Here is a 19689-nt window from a genome sequence, read left to right on the forward strand (position 1 = left end):
GGGGGTCTAACGACTTTTTATTTCTTTCTTCTTTTTTTTCACAAATTGCAGGCCATTGACTTCACTGTAATACATACATGGACATTTCATGCTAAGTTGCTGGTTGAACAGTTTTATTTAGAAAATCTAACCGGAAGTCCCTCGCGGTTCCCGGCAGCTTGTCAGACAGCCTGATCTGTCATTCGCCCTCTAAGGACGGTGTTAGCTGGTAGCTAGCAGAGCGAAGAAATCCTCGCCAAGGAGAACCGCCGTGTGTGTACAGTGTGAGGTAGTATCATGTTCCTGTCTCTGTCCACGGTCTGTCTGTCCCACTCACCCTCTGCCTGTCTGTCCGTCTGTCCTTCCGTCGCCTGAAACAATGAATGGTGGAGGCTAAGTTAGCTAACTGTGCTAAGTTCAATTGAGGATAGTTGGTAAGTCATTGTTTTATAGCCCGATTCAGAGCTCACTGTCTTTAATGTCATTGGTTTTCATTTTCAACCCGAAGAAGAGGAGACCCAATGAACCGCTAACCTGGTTAAAGTTCGAAAGGTCACGGCTTGTCATTTTTTAGACTCCGGCTGTCAGTCATTGTTGTGTGCATTCTAACTTCTGTCAGCTGTCAAATGCTTCAGTAGCTCCGCACAGCTCACTGCATTACTGTATTAGTGAATGCGACCAAAGGCGAAAGTCTTGAACATAAAACAGCAAATTTCTCTGGAAACCAAAAACAACAAAGTCCAGCACTGGGCATGATGGGAAATATAGGCAAAGTGATTGAGACCGCAGTGAAAACCTTGTTTCTGAAAGGCCACCAAGAGGCAGAATAAAGCAGAATATTTCATTCGATAACATGTTGTGAATTTTGGAAATGATCTCCTATTAATTTTGACTTTTGGACATTGTCTTGTTCTGAGGAAGCTGTGTTTATATCTGGTGTATTTATTTAGATTATAATCTGCACATTAACCAGAACACCAGAAGGTGTTTTAAGACTGAGGATGTTTTTAATTCAACATGTTTGAAATGTAAGATATGCACAGCAGTGAGTCTTACACATTGTACATATTTTGCATAATTGTTATTGATGCACATTACAAAGTACTTAAGGCAGCAAATTAAGTTTGAAAAAAAAAAACATAAATAAAATCACAAAAACGAAAAAAAAAAACCCAACTATGTTGTGCATAAAAACTGATCCAGTGAGGATGTGCTTTTAGTTGTCTATTATTGTATTGTGTTGTGTGTTGTGTTATTGTAGTTTGATCACAGCAGATCCATGTCAGTAACATCCACCGTCACATCATCACAGAGCCGAGAAGAGCAGTCGGATTCTCTAGACGCGCAGTCGTCTTTTCCTAAGTCATTATCGATTCTCTGTCACATCTGTCCTTGACCTTGACTTTTTCAATGGATGTTAAGGAAAAGGATTTGGAAAGGTTATTATTTGGACTTCTTGAGCGTAGCCTGGCTTAATGACGGACATTTTTTTCATTTTTGTACAGTAGGAGGAAATTGATAGGAGTTTTAGTGCAGTATCCCACTCTCTTGAGACTTTCTGTTTAGCATTCTTGACTTCATTCGCTCAACTTGTTGCTAGCTGCTGGTTTGATTAAGTCTTTTCTGGCCACTCTGAATGAGGCGTCTGCCTGTCTCCCTCCGTAGATGCCAGGTGCTGGTCCATGGGTGTGAGCCGACTGGATGTATTTTACAGAAGGCTGCTCCTCACCAAACTCTTCATTGGGGGATGGGGGAAGCCTGAAGACCTCAAGAGGTACAGAAAAAACGAGAACACAACAGAATACAGCTAGAAATACTGTATCAGAGAGTAGAGAAGCTTGTCATCATACACAGGAGCAGCCTCTTCCTCCCATCTCTACTCTCCTCCATGGCCAGAGTTTTTTAACTGTTCAAAGTCAAATGTTGGACTCAGCTGTAACATAAAAGAATACATCCTTGCTCCTATTCACAAACATGATGATATAAGCCATTTATCACATTTCTTCAGACATGTTTTTGATACAGTATGTTATTTTGAGCTGGATGTATTTTCAGAATATGGCTGTTTTAGCTCACCACCTGCAGCTGCTGCTCCATCATCATCTTGTCAGTTTCCAAAAACACTTTTGATTTATTCATCAAAAGTACAAACAATAAAAAGTAGGGTCCGTCAATGCCAACTCACCCAGAATTCAGAACTTCTTTCAGTTCATGTCATGGATTTTCTCAAAATGGTAAATGTTAAAATGTCTATTAAACTCCTGGTCCTTGTAAAATCTGTTAGCTCTACTCCAAATACTTTTTTAGTTACCAATTTCTGAAGTTTGTCCCCGTGGCTAACTTCATTCATATTGCAGTTGTGTTTAAGGCCTCACCAGCTGCTTATTTTTCACTGGAATGGACTGAAATCTTTACAGTCATCAAATAAAAAGAAATTTCCCAAAAGAAGAATCTTTCATTTTCAAAAATGAATATGTCCACTAGTTTTCACTTTAGTGCATCAAATGTTGCCTTTGTACAGTATTTGTATAGTTTTATGTTATCTAGAAGTTATGTGGTCCTGCAGAAATGAATGAGTGCTACAGATCTCAGACGCGAACAGAGCTTTAGAGCTGAACACCTTCCTCTCTTAGACATTTTGATTACATATTTTCCCAGGAGGGATTATTCTAATTTCCTTTTTTGTGGGAAAGTGTCAGTGTTGATTGTAGATATATTGAAAAAAATATAGATGTTATATCACTCCATTACTGACTACTTAAAAGAGCTATTTTTCTTACCTTGCACTGTCTGTAATATTGTGGTCAGCGGTTACATTTCAGAGGAAGATATTTGTACTATGTTGACTGAAAGGTTTTCTCTTTGTGTGTGATTTAGATTGATTAGAAAAAACTAAAGCAAGTCTGAACTAATCCCTCAAACAGGTTTGGGCAGATAATTGCAAAACAGATTGTGAGATACTCAGCAGTATGCAGAGTGTAATCACAGTTAATTACTGAAAAAGTTGATCTTTCATTGAGGTATTTATTGTTTTAAGTGTGTTTTTGGATGAAACAGAACAGTGTCTGAAGGGATAATGTGAAGCCTATGATACATTAACTGTTTAGGGCATTTTATGTACTTTCTTTCTTAATTTTTGGATCATTATGGCTGCGTTCATGAATATGGCATACATTTTGGCCAGATTGTGTTTTTTTGTTTAATCAGTGAATTTCCAGCTCAGCTCCTACAATAAGTCTAAAAGAGACTGTGGAAACTGGAAATTGTTACATTCAGACTGTTAAGGTCAAAAAATGCTCCACTGAAACCCATTCAAACTGTCATTTCTGATCCCACAGCCATCAAAGCATAAAAGCATGCATTGTATTATTTCTGGGTGTCATTCTGGGACTTTGCCTTGGAATTTGTCATTTTCACTGTTTTCCATCTGATGATAGCATTTTTACCATATTTGGCATATAGAGAAAATACATGCTTTTTTTCTGTAGCTGCACTGTCACAGTCGATGTTGCTGCTAATCACTGACATATCCCAGACTGCCATCATAAAAAAATCTACTTTGCATGTAGAATATTAAAAGTGATTAATTTTGTGCTTTTTTTCCATCTAAAAACATAGTGGGATCATGACAAAAACTTGGAATTTAAAGGGTTGAAATTCTGACAATTATTGAACATTTCATGTTTATGATTAGGACTGATGGTTAAAAAAACCTCAATGAACGAAGAGAATGATATTAATGTATTAATGTATTTTTAAAGCTTGATTTTGAAAAGCACATTTTGTGCTCAAAGCGATACGAGTGTGTATAATATTACAGTGGGCCCTCAGGGTTAATTACTTTGTCAGTAACAGGAGGCAGAGGATGAGAATCTAGTCAAAGGCTGGTGGATCGGAGTGTGACTGTGTAGGCAGAAACTAGCCTAAACACTCTGTCATTTTCTTAAACTAAAAATACTTTTTGAATTGGCCACCAAGATGCACATTGCAGTAGACGAGGTAACATTTACTACTGACACTATTGCAAGTAGTTGATGAAAAGCTTTTCTTCTAGAGAGAAGTTGTTTCCCACTTTGCATCCTGTCAGCTGCCCTCTGACTACGTGTCCGCAATCATCAAACTATAGTAGTCAGACTACTCATTAATTTACCTCTACTTTTTAAAATAATAGTGACAGTTTAGCGTGATATGGATTTGAGGTCATACAGTTGAGCCAGTTAAGTGATGAAACAGATGTGTAGTGATGTTGAACTGAAATGTTCTCTCTTGTTTGTATTGTGCAGAATATTTGAGTTCCGTAAGATCATTGGAGACAGAGAGAGGTGCAGGTATCTGGTGCCAAAGGACTACCCAGTTTACATCAACAAGGTACTCCACTTCACTGCTCAGTAGTGTAACCAAGTAGTTGTATTCTTACACATATACGTCTGTGTTTGTGCCTTTGTGTTCAGACAGAGGAGCACTCTGACTGTCAGATCCACGAAGGCTTCTTCATCTCTCCCCTGGAGCACTTGGTTCCTGGAATCCTGCCCCCGGAGGCTGTCAAAGCCAGGTACAGACCGTAATGACCCTCTCCTCAGGCTAAATGTCATGATGTCACAGCAGTGGACATGAGCACTGTGACCTCAGGAAGATAAATATTTTTACTCCTAGTGAAGTACAAATATAGGAAAAGAGCAGTGATACAACCTGAACAGCATGAGACAACAGACAGTAGAATAATCTACATGTTGACAACACGCTATTGAAATACAAGAATAGGACTAGAAAAGGCCCAACTTCACTGTAGGAAATCCAGTAAGAATCCTGTAAGACGAAAATTCAAATGAAAAGGTGTTGATAAGTCATGTGAGTCTTCACAGTGTGTGTTGTTGTTTCAGTTTCCAGTTTATAGTTCCTAAGAGGTGGCAGAAGAACAGACCAGTATGTATCCACCTGGCAGGGACTGGAGACCATGTAAGACTCAAAACCTTTCATCCTCACCTTCAGTTCCTGATATCCGCCCTGTTTCTCTTGTTGGGGTTCTTCTCCATTAGCCGTGTGATATGAATAATGACTTTATTATATTTTATATAAATATTTTTGGGTTGTTTGTCCTTACGTTTGTGGCACAGATGTCCATTGGATTCAAGGGCTGAATCCAAATGTCCGCAGACTCGCAGACTGAGCCATGGCGGACTTCAGTCTTACCTACTGTGACAAATTCCCTGTCCTCATGTAAAGTCTGCGAAGGCAGATAGACAGGCCTGCAGTCTGTCTGATTAGTTGCCGTGGAAACATTTGAGTGGTGATTGCTGCAGTCACAGTCTGCTCATCTGTCTCTGCAAATATGAATACCATGTATAGGCTTTTTCATGACTGAACAAAATGATATTCATGCGTTTCTATACAACATACAGGCTACACATATTACATAATACAGAAATGTTTGTAAATAAGGAAACTATGACTTATTGAATTGGGCATTACTGACATCAGAAGACCTTTTGATGTCACTTTTCTTATACTGGGTGTTACACTGCACAGTTTTTAGCATATAGTTTCATAACAAAATGCTTAAATTAATACATATTTCTGTATCATGATCAATGTCAATTCATTTCAATTTTATTTACAAAGCCCATTACTACAAATCACAATTTGCCTCAGAGGGCAAAGTCTGTACCGACTTCCCTATAATACATCCATGGTCTGCACCCTGAGCGGACTCTCTGGAGGTCTGCAGAAAGTCTGATTTAGACTCCTTGTGGACTGGATGAATTGTGGATTTAGACAGCCCTCAGCACACTTTCTGTGAGCACGCCAGCAAAGTGCAGACATTTGGATTCAGCCAAGGATGAAGTGATTAGACTTTGGTGATCATGGGTCAAAGGTCAAAGTCATTGTGAATGCACATCTTCACTGTATCATGATCTGACCCTAACACCTTGTAGCAATAGAACCCTGGACAGATAATTGTCATGTTAACGTGATCCACTTCCTCTGGATTTTCTGACTCTCAAGTATTAAGGATGTGTGTGTGTGTGTGTGTGTGTGTGTGTGTGTGTGTGTGTGCGTGCGTGCGTGTGTGTGTAGTTTTTCTGGCGTCGGCGGACCCTTATGGCCAGGCCCATGGTCAAAGAGGCAGGAATGGCCTCACTGCTGCTGGAGAACCCTTATTATATCCTTTGTCTTTTCCCATCTGCTCCTCTAGTTTTAAGTTTTTGTCCATTGTCCTTAGAAACATAAATTGTAACCCCTGTATACTACTGTGCTTCAGCTTGTACTGAGGCAGTTTTTGGTAAGTATTTTTATTGTTAATCATGCATCCACTATATCAGTGTTACATAAACATATATTTTATGTTAATCAATCCCCCTATCTTCATCCAGTGGCTTTCAAAGTTTGGGGCAGGCCTCCTTTTGGGAAGGGCACAGGGGTGTGGAGGGGGGTTGTGCATGAGATAAGAAGTTTGAGAACCACTGTCACAAACTGATGTATGTGTACCATTTTTTTTCCTTGACCGACCTTTTACATGGCTATCGTAAACCAAAAGACCAACTGTAAGTCAGCTCCCATTCACACACTCTGGACTCCCCTGATTGATTAAAAATGTGGAAATTGTTTTATTTTTTTCAGACAGAAGTTGATAAAAGCGAGCTCTCAGTCTTAAAACTGTTTTAGTGTCACAGTGTGTAAAGCACACTGTTGAAGTTAAGTTGAACATGTGACCACTTTGGGCCTGTTCATAGTGACAGTTTGATAAGTAGGGCTTAGGATTTGAAATGCATCTATACCTGTGCCTAAAGCTGCAATAATTAGTTGACTAATTAATCAGTCAATTCAAAGAAAATGAATCAGCAACTACTTTGTCGCTTAGATGTTTCAGTCATTTTTCAGTCAAAAAATTCCAAATTCTCTGCCTCTGGCTCCTTAAATGTGATGATTTTTGGTGTTTTTGACATTAAATATATGTAAATACCTTATGATTTTCAATGGTTAAGTTATATTTTCGGTGCACTTCTGCTTTAAATCTGGGATGAAGTCATTGTAAAGTTAACAGTGACATTATTTGTGAGTATTTTAGGCGGTCCTGTCTAAAGAATGTGTCTGACCTGTTTGTGATGGGAGGAGCTCTGATCCTGGAGTCCACGGTGCTTCTCCGTTGGCTGGAGAGAGAAGGTTACTGGCCGCTGGGAATGACGGGCATCTCCATGGGAGGATATGTGAGTCACAGACCCAGCTCACTGTTTGTCACTCTGTATACAGAAGCAGTTTGAATTCTTTTGATCAAACCTGTTTGTTCTGTCAGTGTCAAACTAAGTAACTATCCAACATGTGTGTCATTATGGAAACCCATAAACACCAGTACCTTCCGTCACATTTGAAAGTAAATATTTTACATGCGAGCCTGCAAACAAATACAGTGGTGAGTCCAATATAATACCTCATCCCAGCACAGATCCTATTTCTCATGAAATCTTGTGTGTCTGTGTACAGATGGCGTCCCTGGCAGTGACTAACTGGCCAAAGCCCATCCCTCTGATTCCCTGTTTATCCTGGTCCACGGCCTCCAGTGTCTTCACCACGGTAACGCTCTCTTTACCTGACATACATCAATATGGAGGCTCTCGGTTATTACAACAGCATTCAGACTGACAGTACAACCAAAAACTGTAGCAGAGGTCACAGGTTTTTTTCTTAATACTGGTTGATAGAAGCTATGACTGTGCAATCAAACTAATAATAATAATTATTGTTGTCGTTTTCAATCACTTATTGTTGTAATGGAGGTATGACTTTGTGCGTGCGTGCGTGCACGTGTGTGTAGGGTGTGCTGAGTAAAGCAGTGAACTGGGCAGAGCTGGAGAAACAGTATGCAATCAACTCCGTGTATGAAGAGGAGATCATTAAGCTGTTGGAGTACTGTGGGGTATGTTATCCTTCCTAATACTTTCACATAGTGATTGAAAATCTGTAGAATTTATGCACACTTGGCTCAAAGGTTCCAGTTTCAGTTTGATAAGGATCTGAACAATGCTAATGAGTAAGTATAAATTTAAAAACTGCATGCACCAAACAATAAGCTGAGTGATAAATTGATGAATCACAGGAAAATGTATCAATAATGATGAGAATAATTACTTATAAGCAGTGGTAAACACCTGCTTGTTGTTACTTTACACATTGTTACATCAGCGTTAGGCTTTGGTGGTATCACAGTATACCAGGGCATTAAGAATTCAGGAAAGTATCTTTTCCAATAGTCATAAATACACGTGCTCCTCTTTCTGTTAAACTCATTGTATGTAGTGCACAGCACGCACCAACAGAGCTCATTCTCTGGTCTCTACTGGTGGAACAGGCAGCTGAGCTGAAAGACACAGTGACACAGAGTGGTGGTGGGAGAAGTTACAGGACTGTAAACATCCGGCATATTTTAAACATCTGACTTGATGAATTAAGGATTTATTTGGACCAAACCAGAGCTGATGATTGTTGGAACAGTGGACTTATTAATTAGATTATGAACAAGAGTAACCCAGACGGTTTGGGTGAGTTTTATTTTGTTTCTGTCCCATGTGAATATAGTGTGTTTTATGATGAGTTAACGAGGCAAATTAAGCCTCATCAATCTTAAGTAACCAAGAGAAAGTTGAGTTCCAAAGGTGTACAGTTGTATTTCTTAGTTTAATAAGGAAAATACCCTAGTGAAAGTTCAGGAGTATATGAAAAGGTTGAACCCGTGCAAAGCCTAATTAGCATGCTTTTCTTTGAGTCATGTAAATGTGAAAGACACTGTTTCTTTTTCTTTTCTTTTTTTGACAAACAGTCAGACCACATTAGAATGGTCACATGATATTTCAGTCCAAGAAACATTCATCAGGAGTAGTCCATCTATAACAAATGGTTCTGCCGTTATATTTGGCTCTTTGAGTCAGGACGCTGTCCAAGAATCAGAGCAGCGAGGATCTGAACCCTTACCCTAGCACACATAAGCTTGAGTAAGTGGGTTGTGTCTGTGTGTTGGTCTGTGTGTCCACATTCATCAGGCTGATTCCTTTAAGATGGGTCCAGAATTTACGAAGAATGTGGACTCTTTAGAGCATCTGCTGGGCCTGTCTGGAGGTGCCAGAGCATCAATGGGTCAGAGCTCCAAAGCTGGAGGGGAAGCTGAGGCTGGACGAGGCCTGTTGATAGGTGGAGGACCTGCAGGGGGCGGGGCTAGAGTAGACCAATTGCTATCATCAGTGAACAGCAGTGGGATGAGCATGGACACGCAACCAAGGTAAACAATTTGAGTTATTGTGAGTCAAAGTTGTTGAATGTGATCTCTGCTGTTTTTAAGGGCAAGCCTTCAAACGTCACCTTCATATTTGTTAAATCCACTTCTGCTCCAAATGACTGTGACTTTCTATTTTTTGATTGCTGGACATATGTTCCACATGCATCAACAGACACAGCACACTCCAAACATGCTACTACTGTATATGTTCATAAGGTTAATAGATGAGTCAGTATATATATACTGAGCATATTGTTTGATTTGTTGTTCATAATCTATAATTAAGATCTCTAGATGTAATTCTTGCGATACATGCTGGCATGCCATTTTCTTCAAAGATGCAGTTATTAATAGATATTTAACATGTAAATCCTGAGAACAACTCATTTATGCCAAGAGAGTTTTTTGAGAAACTAGCCATGGGTCAATATGAAAACTTGATGTCACAATGATCCAACTTATTCTCACTCTCAACTTGTTAAATACAGCAGCTGGGTCAGTGGCTGTATGCTTTAAAGTCTGATGCTCGAGGTACCCCTCCAGCATCAGCTTTAGATGTGTCAATTTCTGCTTGTTACATGCTACAGTGTCTTTCAAAATAAACTTCTTGCTGACAGGAAATGCAGGTTTTGCAACCTACTTAACATTTAGATAACAAAACTACTTTTTTTAGGTTTAGAAAAACAGTCCTGATGTTGTGTTAAGATCACTAAGTTTTTTGCAGTAACTTAGGGATGTTGCTTGATCACAATGACATATAATGTCATCCAGTAACCATGCTACATGCTGAAAAAACTTGTCAACTTTTGGTTTCAGAAGGGAAACAAACACTGATCTCCCTCCTGCCCTACTTTGAATTTGTTGCTTAGTCTCTTTGTTTTTGCTGCAGATGAGATTACACAGACAACTCCATTAATGAGTCCTAAAAACTGGAAATGAGTTAGCATTTCAGCGCCTCTGGTTCCCTCGTCTCAAAGTCAGTGAGTTGTTTTTATGCGTTTTTGGTTGGATGTCTGACATAAGATCTGTGGTTAACAAAAGCTGAAGAGACTTTCAGGTTTTGTTCTATAACATAAAATATGTCAGTAAATAACCTACTGTGACCTTTGAAGCTTCATTTGTCTTTTGTATTGCCTTTTCTTTCACTTGCTACAGACACTTTTGTTTAATCTTCTTTGGATCGACCAATTATTACTTTATTTTTTACTGTCCTTAACTGTCTTGTTCAATAAATAGATTTGGGGGAAAAAAAGAATTTGTCATAAAAAAGGTGGTTGCTGACAAGTGGCATTGTGTATTTTGTTTATAGCCTAACGTTAGATTTTTACTTTTGGCGATTGCGTTTAGGCTTCAAAACTTCTAAAAGTGGTGTTCATTTGTGAGGATTATCTTACTGAACAAAACATGTCAGTATAATAAACATTATCTTATTTTCTGCAATAATCCAAATGAAAAAATCCATAGGCTTTTTGATGAGGGAACCAGGGCGATGCAAACTTCTGGGTTCGGCCCACAAAAAAACTTCATCCCACACATAGGGGTGACCCTCTTGTTCACCATGGAAATTTTCAACACAACAGTGCTTAGTCAAGGGCATGTGAGTACATCCCATAGACTTTGATAATACCTAGACAGCGGACCAAAGATAGCAACTGCACATCCCAGTGGAGCTGCTCACCTGGGACATAGGCCAAAAGCTTGCCAGTTGATGTCCACGGTATTCAGCCCATTGAATATGTGCAGTAGTGTTTCTCCCGCTGGCCTCGCCCACGAGTTCCTGCTCAGCTCTTAGATTTTATATAGTGATGACAGCACAGTTCCAATTCCAAGATCAAACAAAAAGACACAAACTTGCTGGGAATAAATCTAAAATAATCTTCTCTGTGCAAAGCATCGTTGGATCTTTTTAAAGGCACTGTAAAAATGTTAGCTATTATCATTAGTATTTCTATATGTTTTACTGTCAGTTGTTTGTTGTTTTAGAAACCTTGGTGCAGACGGCACGCTGCATGAGAAGAAGACGGATTCAGTCAGATGCTTCCGGCCATCACTACACAGAGAGTCTATCAGCTTCATGAAGGGAGTGATGGACGAGTGCACACACATGGCCAATTTCTCAGGTCAGTGTCATGCTGCAGACTGATTCTCAGGAAATTATTCTGATTAGTACCATAGCACAGTTTTGTGTTGTATTTCTGATATGTCCCAGTGGAAGCATTTATAGAGAAATAAAGGCGGTCTGCCCTTCCATCTGTCCCAGTCCCTGTAGACACCAGTCTCATTATCGTGGTCCAGGCCAAAGAGGACGCCTATATCCCTCGCACAGGGGTCCTCAGTCTGCAGGAGATCTGGCCGGGATGTGAAGTCAGATATCTGAATGGAGGACACGTCAGTGCGTACCTGTTCAAACAGAACGTCTTCAGGTAAGCTGCTGACTCAAAGGACAGCAGGAGATGTGTGGGACAGAATCCCATCAGTTAATAACTGATGGGATTCTGTCAACAGAGACATTTTCTGGTGGCTTTTATTTTGAAGTGGCAGCAGGAAGTTTGAGTAAAACATATGTTTGTATTTCTTCATCTCTGTTACAAATCAAGACATTGAAACTGTAGTAAAAGGTGATAAAGAGTCACTATTTTTCACTGTCTATTTGTGCTGACAACCACATGCTGCAAAAAAATCAGCGAGCCACCAGTTCTCTAGATGTGCTGTGGCTGATAAGCAGCTGAGACGCGTCTGAGCAGCGCTGTTCACAGGGGTGTTGCAGCTGCTCTGACTTGTTAACATGGATGCGGCAAAAAAGACACAACAGGTTCCATGATGCTCACGCTCTGCTCACACCTGCAGTGTGTTCCAGGCGCACCGCTGTGTGTAGGTGGTCAGTGCAATGATTAGCTAAAGCTGTAAAGCTCTATCTTACCTCCACTGCTCCCTGCTCCTCCCAGCAGCAGCTCTAGTCATATGATGACTCTAAGGTCAAAAAAGTCTCAACACTTGGCTTTGACTTTAACACTGTGACTTGTGACTGCACTTGGACTTTAATCTTTTGACTCAAAATGACTCCCCAAACCAGACTAAATGATTTGAATAAAGCCAACCACTTTGCAGAAGCAGGAGAAAAAGGTGTGTTACAGTAGAACCACAGAAGGTTTCTAAAATGGTTCCATTCAGACATTCAAACATGCAGGCAGCAGGACTGACTGCTGCAAACGTCCTGACAGCAGCTCACATCACCTAAACATCATCACCATCAATGATACGAGGCCAAGAAACATTTGGCTCTTATCTGGTTCATGCTCTGCAGGCTACATCGCTCTACTGTCATGAGTGGACACTGGCACTCAATTATCAAACAAATGGACAACAGAATACTTGGAACCATTATTTACATGCAAAGCTTGGTATTTATCACTAGACAGGTTTCCCTTAACCCTCAAATTGTGCAAATTGAAATTGGGAATATAAAATGAATGAATGGATGGAAAGGTAAAAACATTTTATGAATGACACGCGAATCTTGTCTCTCAGATATTCACTGGTTATTTATGTGGTTCTGTAGTTCAACAAGAACAACAAGGTGACGTGTTTGCTAGAGAAACACTCAAGCTGTGTGTGTGTGTGTGTGTGTGTGTGTGTGTGTGTAGGAAAGAAACAATGTAAACTCGAGGTACTTAAATTCCAGACTGTATTTCTAAACTACATTTTTATGCAGCATCTTGTCTTAGTCATGCTACCTTTTGCCGTGTTTTGTATTGATTTCATATGTGTTTTGTTTGCAGACAGGCCATATATGACACATTTGACCGATTCTGCCTGAAGTATCCCAACCTGCACTAGCCTCTGCAGGCTGAAGCCTTTCCCTCCCTGTGACCGCACCAGGATCAGTGACTGGACAGTGGACACAGCAGTGCCTGTTCGTAGATCACAAGCTTTTTAATGTTAACATTTTCTAATAGTAGAAAGAGACTACCACGTGCCCTGGTACACTAACCCAAAACAATAAAAGTGACTAAAAGTGTAAAGCATCAGAAATACTGTTGGATGTTCCCACCAGTATGTGGTTGTCAAAGTAACACTCAGGCCTCTAATTTCACTTCAAACTGGTGAACCCTGTCTTCACTGGTCCACAGCAGCATGGACTTGTCCATGCTGCTGTGGACCAGTATTGTGTACTGTGTCCTCAGTATTTCACCTGTAGACACTGTGAACAGGACATAGAGACACACCCGGTGATATTCTACCGATATCATTTGAGCAAAATATATACTCACTGTGGTGTCACTACGCACATTACAGCTACATCAAGAAGGTACAAGGTGTTCCTACAATATCAGGGTGCACCTTTTTTTGCCATGTTTTTTTTTTTTTTTTACTTGCCCCATTAATAAATAAAATTGACTTTGGTCAATTTTTTCATGCCCCTATATAAATGATGTATAAATTGACTGTTATTTAATAACAACAAAACCTCAAGTTAACTGACACGTTTAAGCTTTATTAAAGTAAACTCCTGTATTCAGGATCATTGAAATGCTTTCTTGTGCTTCAGTTTCATGAATTTTATCCTGCACCATTTTCTCATCATGTCCTGGCTGGTTCTGTACACATGCAACTTCCAACAGAGATGAGGAAGAAAAATGGCTCACTCCCCAGCTACTTCAATAAGTAGCTTGGCAAAAAACAGCAACAACAATTGGTTAAATTCTTTTTTACCACGTGCAGAGTGGTTGGCAGAGGGAGTTGCTAGATTTACCAGCCTGACATGGTGTTTGACTTGCTGCAGCCAACTAGGAAATCCTTTTTGTTGAGCCCTGAATTCTAATGACACAGGATATCATAAGATATATTGTAATATGTCAGGAATTAGGGATGCACCATATTGGATTTTTCTGGTATCGGATATGCTGATATATAACAACTCATTTGGCTAATTGATAATGATATTGATATATCCACTTTTTCCCCACCTAATTATAGTGATGATCCAGTCTCTTCTGTCATGGAATTAACATTATATTCTGCATACTCTTATTGTGATGAACCACCAGCAGATGGAGACATGAAAAACAATGTTTTCCACTGAATGTGATATTCATTCATTGTTCAAAAAAAGAAAAATGCTTCAGCTTGGAGTTGATGTTTTCTACATGTTCACTTTGTCATTAAAAACAAAAAATATTGGTTTGTGATATCAGCTGAAATCTGCATGTTGGCTGATTCCGATTTTCATTTTAAAACCAATATCTGCCGATAACGATGACGTGCCAATATTATCGTGCATCCCTATTAGGAATTACATCAAAGAATAGAAAATATGCTCACTGTAAAGCTGCTTTTATACAAGAGAAATTATTCAGAAATAATTATATTAAATTTTGTGATAATGCATATAAAAATTAATTTGGTTATATTTATAATCCTTTCTATTTTTAAATAAACAACAATTTTATAAATAAACAATAATATAAATAAACAACCTGCCTACACTAAAGGGAATCATAGAAACCAGTGCAGCGTGTCAGTTGATCTGATCAGGGTTTGTACGGCCATGAAAAACCTGGAAAGTCATGGAATTTGCAAATTGAAATTTCCAGGCCCAGAAAAGTTTTAGAAATTTACCCTGAATGTTTGGAGAAGTCATGGAATTTTGTTCCACAAAGCTGTATCAAGGAATGCTGGAACTTTAAAAATCCAATAATAATTTCTGTTTTTTTACAGTGTCTGGCTATGATAAATGATTGGAAGGCACATTCTCTTTAAAAATCCCAACCAAAAAAAACCCACAAAAAGAAAAAAAAAGGAGGCTAAAACCTGCAGGCCCACAGGTTTAAAAGACATGTTTTCTGTAAATATCAAACTCCCCCTTTTTGCACCAGCCCCTCCCCTCTCACAAATAATGTCCAGTTTCTAAATTGTATTTAATGTAAAGTTTTAATCCCATTTTGAATTCATAATTTTTAAATAATATATAAAGCTTTTATATACTAATGAAAAAGAACCGATAAAGAGTATCAAAGTCATTTCAGCGAATGTATGGTCTTTAAAGTCCTGCCGATTTATTTGTAATTGTGTATTAACCCTGTCTGATTAATATCAGCCTCACTGTTAATTCTTCACCCTCTAACAGCAGCACCAGGGCTGTCACTGTCAAAGCTAACCCAGCATGTCACTACTTTACCTTCAGGGTGTGACAGGCTGCACACCTCCACCTCCTCAACACTGTCATAAGCTGCACTGCCCCTGCTGGCTGTAGAAACCTTGTGCTCTGTGCAGCATGAAGTCACAACCTGGTCGCTCATGTTGTTTGTGAAACAGCCAGTTATCAGTGTGTTTGTTTGGCTGCACTGTAGAAACATGTTCCTGTCAATCTCCTGCTGTATTTCTGACAACGAAGCCAGTTTGCTTGCCTGTATCAGACCACTCTTACTGTTACCATTGTAACCGCAGGTGTCTCCAAATCGACCACAACTGGAATTTTAGGGTTTGCAACTTTATGGTTCAGAAAGCCACCTTTGGGACATGAATTTCCTGCTTGTCTTTATTTTTGGAGCAGTGTTGATTTTTGGGCAGTTGGGAACAGTAGAGTCTGTAAATGTAATATACATATTTTCACCTCATAAAGTTGTTGTGCCAAACCTCATCTCTGTTTCTACCAATTTCTTGGAAAATGTCTTTTTGTTTGTGTGTTTACCTGCTGGGTGTTTCACTTGTTTCACAGCTGGTGTCTGTGTGCAGTGGCTTTATCAGAGTTTTGTCATTTAAAACCCCTGCCTGCAGACAAGATTCATGAGAGCTGTAAGACTGATGCAAACCATGAAGCTGTGAGCCGTAAATCTAAAACAATAGGTCAAGAGGCTCCGAATCTCTGTTGAGCTGGGGAGAGCTGCAGAGCTGGTAATAATTCTCTGTAAGTTTATCACCAGCAGCACTGTTCACATTTTATTATTATTATTATTATTATTTTCTTAGTTTAGTCTCGATGGGTTTTCAGTAGGTCAGGATTTTCACACTTACACACAACAGCTAGGTCACCATTCCAAGTAGAGGAAACCCCAAATGTACAACACACATCAAAATATGAAATACATTCCATTCCCATACATCCATGATTAAACGGGACTGAGGGGGTCCACAGATCTGGGGGAGGGACTCCATACAGACCCTCAAATTAAAATTGCACATATAAAATACAACATGGCAGCCGGGTCACAAATGTTTTCATTTTACAGCTAAACAGTTCAGTAAGATGTGTCTCTGAGAAAAAGATAATGCAGTAATAGAGTCTTAGTCAGGCTCTGATTGGTTGCTTCTGGTGTGTCATGGTCAATTCTAGTGAATATCATGAAAGGTAAGAAGGAAATTTATCAGTATGGCATATTTCATACTCAGGTAAACTCAGTGTGCTTCACAGTGAAACATACACATATGAAGAATGCACTCCACCCTCACAAATGGAATATAACAGGCGCGCGCACACACGCACACACGCACACGTATTTATTTATTTATTTTGTGATCAACTATTTATCAGAATCAGAAATACTTTATTGATCCCTGGGGGAAACTGCAGTTTGTTACAGTTGCTCTGATGCCAGCAGAGAGAATTATAGCAAGTACAAATAAGCACCAACACCAGTAAGCCTTGTTCTGGAAATTTGTTGCTGAGTACAACATTGAGCCAGCAGTTGTCTTTCTGATTATTTACTTCATGCATTTGCAAACGCACCCCTGCTCGCTCCAGCTTGAGATGACACAAAAAGGAAGGGCCCAGAGCAGAGGAGATGCAGGAATAAAATCTTGACGTGGTTACACTTTGTCCTTCAAACAGGACAAAGACAAACAATGACATGGTTTATCACACAGTATACGTCATCATGCACAGTACAGAGAGAACAAGGATTTACACCAAAAGATAAACACACAGTGGTTCGTCACAAGACACTAACAATATGAAAAAAACAATGCTACTCATTATGATATGATAGAGAGAGAGATGATGATGAGCAATGGGAACTCCCATTACAGCCTATATAGAATATAAAATAGAAATACAATAAGAGCAAACAATTGGCACAATATGTAAACATTTAGATCTTTAAAAAAGTATGTAAATAAATATGCTCAGTTTATGTGTGTAACATAAATGATAAATACATTCAGCTGTGAAAATTTAAATTCTAATAACGGTAATGTGCTGAGTGTGTAAAGCGTGTAAATAAACAAAAACAACAACAACAATGAAATGTATCAACTAGTATGTACGTTTAAGATATAAAAACAAGTATCTGTGCAAAGCTACATTAACAATAACATCTGCATAAGACAGAACAGCAATAACAATATATATATATACAAAATATACAATGTGTAATGCCCCTCCCTGAGCTACCACCTTATCGTGGTGGAGGGGTTTGCGTGTCCCAGTGACCCTAGGAGCTCAGTTGTCGGGGGCTTTATGCCCCTGGTAGGGTCACCCATGGCAAACAGGTCCTAGGGGAGGGACCAGAAAAAGCGTTGCTCACCAGATCCCTTATGATGAAACACATAAATGGTTCAAAGTTTCCCTTGCCCGGACGTGGGTCACCAGGGACCCCCTGGAGCCAGGCCTGGGGGTGGTGTTCGATGGCAAGCGCCTGGTGGCCGGGTCTGTACCCATGGAGCCCGGCCAGGCACAGCCCAAAGAGGCAACAAGAGACCTCCTTTCCATAAACACACCACTCTTAGGAGGGGTTGTTCAGGCATAAGGGTGTCCATATGTGCACCTTGGCACCACGACACCATAGGCCACAGGTCGATGATCAACTTTGTAGTGGTGGAAGGAATACTTTGAAGACCTCTTCAATCCCACCAACATGCCTTGAGGAAGCAGGGCCTGGGGACTCAGGAGTGGGCTCTCCCATCTCTGGGGCTGAGGTTGCCGAGGTGGTCAAAAAGCTCCTCGGTGGCAGGGCCACATGTGCTTTGTGGACTTAGAGAAGGCATTTGACCATGTCCCTCGGGGAGTCCTGTGGGGGGTTCTTCAGGAGTATGGGGTATTGAAACCTCTGATACGGGCTGTCTGTTCCCTGTACGACCGGTGCCAGAGCTTGGTCCACATTGCCGGCAGTAAGTCGTACTCATTTCCGGTGAGGGTTGGACTCTGCCAGGGCTGCCCTTTGTCACTGATTCTGTTCATAACTTTTATGGACAGAATTTCTAGGTGAAGCCAGGGCATTGAGGGGGTCTGGTTTGGTGACCTCAGGATTGGTTCACTGCTCTTTGCAGATGATGTGGTCCTGTTGGCTTCAACAGGCCTTGACCTTGATGATCGGTTCTCAGCCAGTTGTGAAGCAGCCGGGATGAAAATCAGCACCTGTGAGGCCATGGTTCTCAACCGGAAAAGTGTGGAGTGCCCTCTCCAGATTGGGGAAGAGACCCTGCCCCAAGTGGAAGAGTTTAAGTACCTCGGGGTCTTGTTCACGAGTGAGGGAAGGATGGAGCGGGCGATCGGTGCAGTGTCTGCAGTAATGTGTACTCTGCACCGATCTGTTGTGGTGAAGAGTGAGCTGAGCCGAAAGGCAAAGCTCTCGATTTACCGGTCAATCTTCATTCCTACCCTCTCCTATGGTCACAAGCCTTGGGTAGTAACTGAAAGAATGAGATTGCGGGTACAAGCAGCCGAAATGAGCTTCCTCCGTAGGGTGGCTGGGCTCTCCCTTAGAGATAGGGTGAGAAGCTCGGTCAGGAGCTCAGAGTAGAGCCGCTGCTCCTCTGCGTTGAGAAAAGCCAGACGAGGTAGCTTGGGCATCTAATTAGGATGCCTCCCGGACGCCTCCCTGGTGAGGTGTTCAGGGCACATCCCACCAGTAGGAGACCCCGGGGAAGACCCAGGACACGCTGGAGAGACTATGTCTCTCAGCTGGCCTGGGAATGCCTCGGGATCCCCTGGGAAGAGCTGGACGAAGTGGCCGGGGAGAGGGAAGTCTGGGCTTCCCTGCTTAGGCTGCTGCCTCCGCGACCCGACCCCAGATAAGCGGTAGAAAATGGATGGATGGACAATGTGTAACGTGTTGACTATGGCCTACATTCAAGAGTTAAATAATATTGCACATTACCAACACACTGCTAGATTTTTGCTCCTTGTACTGCTGCTCAGACTTTTACCTGACTGTTGATTTTCTCAGACTGACAAGCACAATTTCATACTGGAAAATATGTACAGCTAAACAATGCTAAAATATATTGACAATCAGATGGACTAAATAATGTCCAGCAACAAAAAACCTTCCTAGTTTTGAGGCTCAGCACTTTGATACCAGTGTAGTTTCTGGCATCACACTCGGCCCAAACAGGCTCAGACTATCAGTTTCCATGTTTATAGGTATGAGAGCCAATATGCAACTTATAAAAAAAAACATGAGCAGTATATTCTGTATGCTGTCATTCTTGTGTATTATAGTGTGGTT

At 40.6% G+C, this 19689-nt stretch overlaps 1 protein-coding gene across 1 annotated transcript; it reads left to right on the forward strand.

Annotated features, from left to right (window-relative positions):
• Positions 1-142: 142 nt before the first annotated feature.
• Positions 143-15884, forward strand: abhd18 (abhydrolase domain containing 18). The gene is made up of 14 exons (XM_042493134.1): positions 143-268; positions 1645-1753; positions 4263-4347; positions 4431-4531; positions 4860-4935; positions 6055-6139; positions 6494-6521; positions 7046-7184; positions 7459-7548; positions 7790-7891; positions 9012-9247; positions 11228-11364; positions 11505-11667; positions 13024-15884. The coding sequence occupies exons 2-14, from the start codon at positions 1662-1664 to the stop codon at positions 13079-13081; spliced, it is 1392 nt and encodes a 463-aa protein (XP_042349068.1). The 5' UTR covers positions 143-268; positions 1645-1661; the 3' UTR covers positions 13082-15884.
• Positions 15885-19689: the final 3805 nt, after the last annotated feature.

This window comes from Plectropomus leopardus, chromosome 9 (assembly GCF_008729295.1).
Source record: "Plectropomus leopardus isolate mb chromosome 9, YSFRI_Pleo_2.0, whole genome shotgun sequence".
NCBI lineage: Eukaryota > Metazoa > Chordata > Actinopteri > Perciformes > Serranidae > Plectropomus > Plectropomus leopardus.

What these genes read in the sequence shown, in the direction of transcription:
- abhd18 (XM_042493134.1), top strand. Translation starts at nt 1,662, where the DNA reads ATGGGTGTGAGCCGACTGGATGTATTTTACAGAAGGCTGCTCCTCACC. An exon ending in AGCTGTTGGAGTACTGTGGG is followed by an intron (nt 7,892 to 9,011) that starts GTATGTTATCCT and finishes CACATTCATCAG; the next exon opens with GCTGATTCCTTTAAGATGGG. An exon ending in ACACATGGCCAATTTCTCAG is followed by an intron (nt 11,365 to 11,504) that starts GTCAGTGTCATG and finishes CATCTGTCCCAG; the next exon opens with TCCCTGTAGACACCAGTCTC.